At 42.0% G+C, this 5,885-nt stretch overlaps 1 protein-coding gene across 3 annotated transcripts in view; it reads right to left on the bottom strand.

Annotated features, from left to right (window-relative positions):
• Window positions 1-1,495: 1,495 nt before the first annotated feature.
• Window positions 1,496-5,885, bottom strand: part of rpia (ribose 5-phosphate isomerase A (ribose 5-phosphate epimerase)) — an 8,186-nt gene continuing 3,796 nt past the window's right edge. For all 3 annotated transcript variants that reach the window (XM_005728665.1, XM_005728667.1, XM_005728666.1), the window contains 3 exons: window positions 4,794-4,935; window positions 3,414-3,513; window positions 1,496-3,321 (listed from right to left, as the gene is read on the bottom strand). In XM_005728665.1, the coding sequence (XP_005728722.1) occupies window positions 3,224-3,321; window positions 3,414-3,513; window positions 4,794-4,935 (340 nt within the window). In that variant the 3' untranslated portion in view covers window positions 1,496-3,223. The remainder of the gene's footprint in view (window positions 3,322-3,413; window positions 3,514-4,793; window positions 4,936-5,885) is intronic.

Raw genomic sequence — 5,885 nt, 5'->3', positions numbered from 1 at the left:
CCGACGACCAGAGCAAAAGGTGACGCAAAAATGTCCTCGATGGCGAATTCCGTAGCGGAGCTGTGATTGGTCCGAGTTGACGTCCTCTGACCAATAACACAGGTTGGTCTGACAGGCAGGGACGTTATTGGTCAGTTTGCGTCCTGGGTGACTGAATGGAACAACTAGATTCGACATTTAGGCTGTCATTCATGAATTGTTGTCAAGACAGCCAACATGAAAGCATCAACGTGGCTTCAGTATAGAAGATCGGTGCAGTTCCTGGTCCTGGTCACGAGTTATCGTTCTCAGTTTCATTTACACAGAGATAACAATGACATAATGTCTATAACTCAAGTCACAGGCGAAAAACTCAAAGCTCTCCATGACATTACGGAACTTTTTTTGTGTGTTATAAATATATATTACACAAGTTATTATAAACATGTCAAAGCATTTAATATACAAAAGACGAATTTAGCTATTTATTGTACATAAGGGTATTAGCGCATAATCTGTATATAGAACATTTTGTTGTGCTGGCATTAAACTACCTCAAGTACACCAAGCAGATTGAATATCTAGCGCCTCCCTGTGGTCAAAAAGGAGGGTGGTACTTTCCTGCATTCTGCACAAACTCGAGCACAGCTTGTTATATTCATTCCAGTGTGCCTAGTGACTAAACTGCTCCACCGAGGACACCATCTCCTCTGCTCTTTACTGAAGCCTGCACACCTGGAAAACACCACTCTGAGCACTTTGCTGTTCACGCTGATGACTGACACATGACCACCAACCACACTATGAAGTTTGCGGGCAATGCAACAGCAGTGGGCCTCATCAGGGATGACCACCTGGCTTACAGAGAGGAGGCGTAACAGTTGGTGTGGAGTCAACAACCTGATCCTGAACGTCGGACTTTGAACATGGTGTCACTGGTCAAGAGGGCACAACATTAGGCTGCACTTCCTGCGCAGGATGACGAGAGCCCCCCCTAGTCCCACCCATCCTCACTACATTCTAGAGCGGTACCATAGAGGGCATTTTGACCAGCTGCATCTATGTGTGGGGTGGCTGCTGCAGTACCTCTGATTGGAAGACTGAAGAGAGGCGAGGATGGTGGAAGAAAATCACTGAGGCTCGTCTTCCCTCCATTTAAGACACTGCACCGAAGCGCTGCTTGTTTCGAGGCACAGACATCATCACTGCATCCTCATCCCTCTTTCATGCTCTGTTGTCCCAACCCTCGCATGTTATAGGATTTCTGCTGCTATACAATTTTATATTTCACAATATTTCACCAACTGTAATGAAATTTTGTTCCTTGTATACCTGTTGTACAGTGACTGACAAGGTCAAAGTCAAATAATGTTCAGAAATCACACATTGGTACTGATATCATCTTAATATTTTAACTATTATTCAATTTGCTATTTTGTTAATAGCTTTAAATAAAGGGAAATAAGTGTCAACAAGTATGCTCACACTAAATCACAAAAAAATAAAACAAGACAGAGTTATAATTTTGGTCCTGTATTGACAAAGAAATTAGAACCTTTGCAGCAATAATAATAATAATCACAGTCAACTGGTAAAGAAAAGAATGGAGAAAAATACCATGCTGGTGCAAAAATATTCCAAACACATTCCCAGATCGCTTAACCTTTCATCTCCAGGCCACTTGAATTTGATTTATGAGACTGGAATAAGATTAGAACAGGATCCGAGTGTGTGCACTTCACAGTGGGTTTTTTTAAACATATTTGCCAACTGACTGCATTTGCATGACTTGATCTTGAATTTCGCAGCTCTGCCCATGTCCAGATTCGCTCAGAGTTTTACATTGAAACAAACACATTCACAAGAATAAAACCACAGTGTAAGGCATAGTAAAGTCGAAGGAACGGCTGAATTTGAAAACCATAAGAACAACATGTGATGGCTGATGCAGGCAGAGACAGTAACTTGGCCACAAAATAACATAAGGGATCATTTCTTCAAGGGACAGACTCCATGCTATAAACTGAACTACGAAGATGCACAGTTTCACCAACACTGACAACGCTTTTGTCTTAAACTAAAATATTTTAAAGGCATTCAACTATGAAAATGTATTAACTTTTGCTACTTGAATCATAAAGAACATTCTATTACTTTGGTATTACAAGACACAAAATGTACTCATGGTTCTAGTGAAACTTACATAATCTACAGCACGCCAAAGTTAAATAGCATGGCTGTCTACCATCATTACCTACTTCAAGTTACGTTAGTGGGAGGCGTTCAGTGTCCAGATGACTCGTGTAAAGGATAAGTAACGGTCATGCAGGTGACATACAGGCACAAAAAGAACAGAGACAGAGGAAGGAGATGTGTACATGCATTAGTTTTGCTTTTTTCCTGGACAAACAGCGAGGCTGAGGACTTTAACCTTCAATGATTAGTCTAACTTTACAGGAGCAGTGAAACCTCAGAGGAAACCACATATATTTCCCCAATCTGTCCTCATTCAGGACAGGAAATCAGATAGCTGTTTTGTCATGTTAGGCTTCTTCAACAAGGAAACTTGCATTACACTCCACCTTTATATTGTGCATCTTTGTAACACATTACCAGAGGCTTCATAGCTGCACTAGATCATTTTATGCCTCTTGCTGCTTAAATTGGGATATTCATTAGTAGTTCTTGCCATCCCTCCAAAAGCAGGCAGACTAGTGCTGACTGCTTACAGGATTTTTTTGGTTTTGTCGGCCTAGCAGATGTTTTGACATATAATTATGATATTTATTTATTTTTTAAATGTGCCTTTAAAAAGGTCTTCTTTTTTTAAATCTCAAGGCACTCCTTAATCTGGCTGTGCAGCACTGTAGTGGTTCACCTTAATACTTGAGAACCACAACTCTGCAGAGACTCTGTCAAACCTGCTAACTGCAGAAGAGCCAAAATTCCCAGTGTGACCAGGAAGCCAAACTGGGGACATTACAGGCTAAGAAAGAAGATGCGACGCACTTGATTTTACTCATCAGGCACTTTAAAACTCTGAAGCACCACCAGCAGGATGAGAAAACCAAGTGATCTTCAGTGAGATCCTAGTGAGATGTGTGAAAACTGCCTTGCTTTGCAGGAGGTGCAGCTCAACCCAAACAGTACGGCACCTGGAGGAAATCAAGACTATGGCACTTGTGGGAGCGGTGAGGTCATTCGGAAAGATGAGCAGAGAGAGATTGTGTTGATGGTGGAAAACTCAGTTGACCGCAGGATCTCGAACCTGCACGCTTCCGTCCTCCATGCCAAAGTAGGCCCTTTCGGCCATCCCAACGAAGAGCCCGGTCTCTACCACACCTGTAAGCACACAGACAGGCTGAGCACTCTGAACACTGATGGATGGACCAATATACTTACAACAACAATGAGACACGCCCCAAGCTCCTCACCCGGGATCATCTTGATTGCAGTGTTCACTTCCTTCCAGTTCTGAGCATGCTCAAACTTCCAGTCCAGGATGAAGTTGCTATTATCAGTGACCACGGGACCCTGAAAGCCACAAATACATAACCCAGTCACTCCAGCAAAGTACGGGAACACACGCAAAGCTTGTTATCTCGGGCGCTGGAAGTATAATTGTTCTCCTTAGCAGTTTACAAAACGCTTGAGCGTGGTCTGCCACATGTAATTACTAAGTGATCGTGCGCGATTATAAAGGAAGTTTTAATTAAATAACAGCATGTCTGATCGTCAAGGATCTGTGAGTAAACAAACTGTCCCACTCATTAGCACTCAAACAGTTTCCAGGCTCAACAGCATAAAAAAGGGAAAAAGAAAAAAAGAGGAAAAAAAAGAGCAATGAAAACATTAAGAGCTGGAATAATAAACAGAGGCTCCCGTCTCTCGCTGGATGTTGTTCATTTGAAAGAACAGAGTAGGAGGCAAATCATTAAAGTCTGCAGAGTGTTAATGAGGCAGTTACGGCGCCTGTGTAGGCGGCTTTGCCCTCCGCTTTCAGTGTAAACTTTCCTCAGTTTCACACAGTTGTCACAAGCCTCTAACGAAGCCGACTCACGAGGCCACGCAGTTAGTTAATTGCACTGGATTGACACTACAGGCACTGCAGCCAATGAGCTGGTCCACAGCAGCACTAAGTCTTCCTCAAAGTTACTCAAAAACCGTTTAACTATGTGCTCCTCGCTTCACCAAGTTCAGTAAACGACATATAGAAAAATGTAAAGTCCCGGTTATTGTTTGTGGGTTCAACTCCTTCATGTGAAGCCCAGTGTAATGCTTCACTGTCACTGATGAGGCAGTATCACCATCCATCATCACATCCTTCAATTTGGACACACTTAAAGATAAAAATACTAGTAGGTAGGATAAGTGAAATGAGATGATCAGAGGGTAAAATCACCTTTTACACTGAGGCCAGCTACACAGGCAACATCAGGCTGATATACACGGCAGCATTTTTGATTCTGTTTTATGGGAAGGGTTAAAATGTTGCTAATAAAAGTAGAAAATGGGGCTCAGTGACTGCGGTGTAGCACCTATGGAAGTCTGGTCGGGACAAACAACAGGCACATGTCCCCAGAAGCAAACAAAGGCTATTAACCAATATGCTGCCACTGAAATGTCTCTTTTATGCACAGCCTATGGCTAAATTTAAACTTAAATTCTTTTTAACTGTTGATTAACACTAAAAGTTCAATGGTAAGTTTGAGAACCACTGAATGAAAATCCAGGAGGAAAACCAAAGCAAAGCTGTGAGCAATGAAACAGAGGTGCAGCTGAGATGTCACAGATGTTAGAGTCAGTCCACTTACTGCTTTGCTGACAGCCATTCTTAAGTTAGCCTCGCCTCCAAAACGCTTGGCTATTGTTCTGGAGACGGGAACATGCGCCATGGGGATAACCTCAACGGGAACTCCTTTCTTCCACTGTTGGCCCAGAGCTTTGGAGTCCTTCCTGGAGTTGTGGAGAAGGGGAACGAATCAAATCTGGACGAATGATCCTCACATAGATACAGATCAGTCTAAAACCCGTTTTTATTTTAGTAAAAGAAAATTAATACAAATATTTAATACTTAAAGTGTCTTATTTGGTACCCGATGTGGCTGTGATAGCTGATGTGGCAGCAGCGAGTGTCAGTTTACTTAGAATGAAAGGACACATTTCCATCACTGGTTCAAAGCTGTGGTAAAACTGGTGCCGTCTTGGAATTACAAGCACTCGTTCACGGTAACGCTACAAACACACTTTCCTATCATATTGAACCGTCTGCCAAAACATAACGATTAATGACACCTCAACAGATCTCTGAATTCTACGATATTTTAATAAACAGTAGGATTACATGGTTCCTGAGGCCAAAGTCACCACGATTTAAACTTGTCCCAAGATTTTTAATAGATTCAAGTTAAATTTGCAAACATGGGTTTCCACACTACTCACCTGCCTGGCAGGGTGGCCAGACCCCATCACCCTAAAAAGCCCAAGTGTGCACCTTTAATTATACCCAGATAGTCAAGATCTTCATATGAATAATTTTTCATGTCCTGTACATCCTAAAGGTCGGGTCAGGTTTATATGGTGGATGTTTGGAATCATGCACAGGTTAAGTCCAGTGCAGTTCATTTTGTCTGTTGTAACAGAGTAATTTAATCAACCCTGGTTTTAAAAAAGAAGTACACTGCTGAGCAATGTTCCCTCTAATTTTTCATGTGTCTGAGCGAACACACAAACTCCCAGAGCGGTCCCTTGGAACACTGTGAGCAACAGCAGACGTGTGCTCTGTGGTCAAACCAGCATCGAATCCATCCAAGTTACACGGTTTATTAAAATAATCAAATTACAGCATTTACATTTATGTTAGACTACTTTTAATTAAATTTTATACACACACACACACACACACA

Source organism: Pundamilia nyererei, unplaced genomic scaffold, assembly GCF_000239375.1.
Source record: "Pundamilia nyererei isolate P.nyererei 1_Seehausen unplaced genomic scaffold, PunNye1.0 scaffold00029, whole genome shotgun sequence".
Classification (NCBI taxonomy): Eukaryota; Metazoa; Chordata; class Actinopteri; order Cichliformes; family Cichlidae; genus Pundamilia; species Pundamilia nyererei.
Note: the sequence above shows the minus strand (reverse complement) of the source record. Positions and strands in the feature narration are given on the sequence as shown.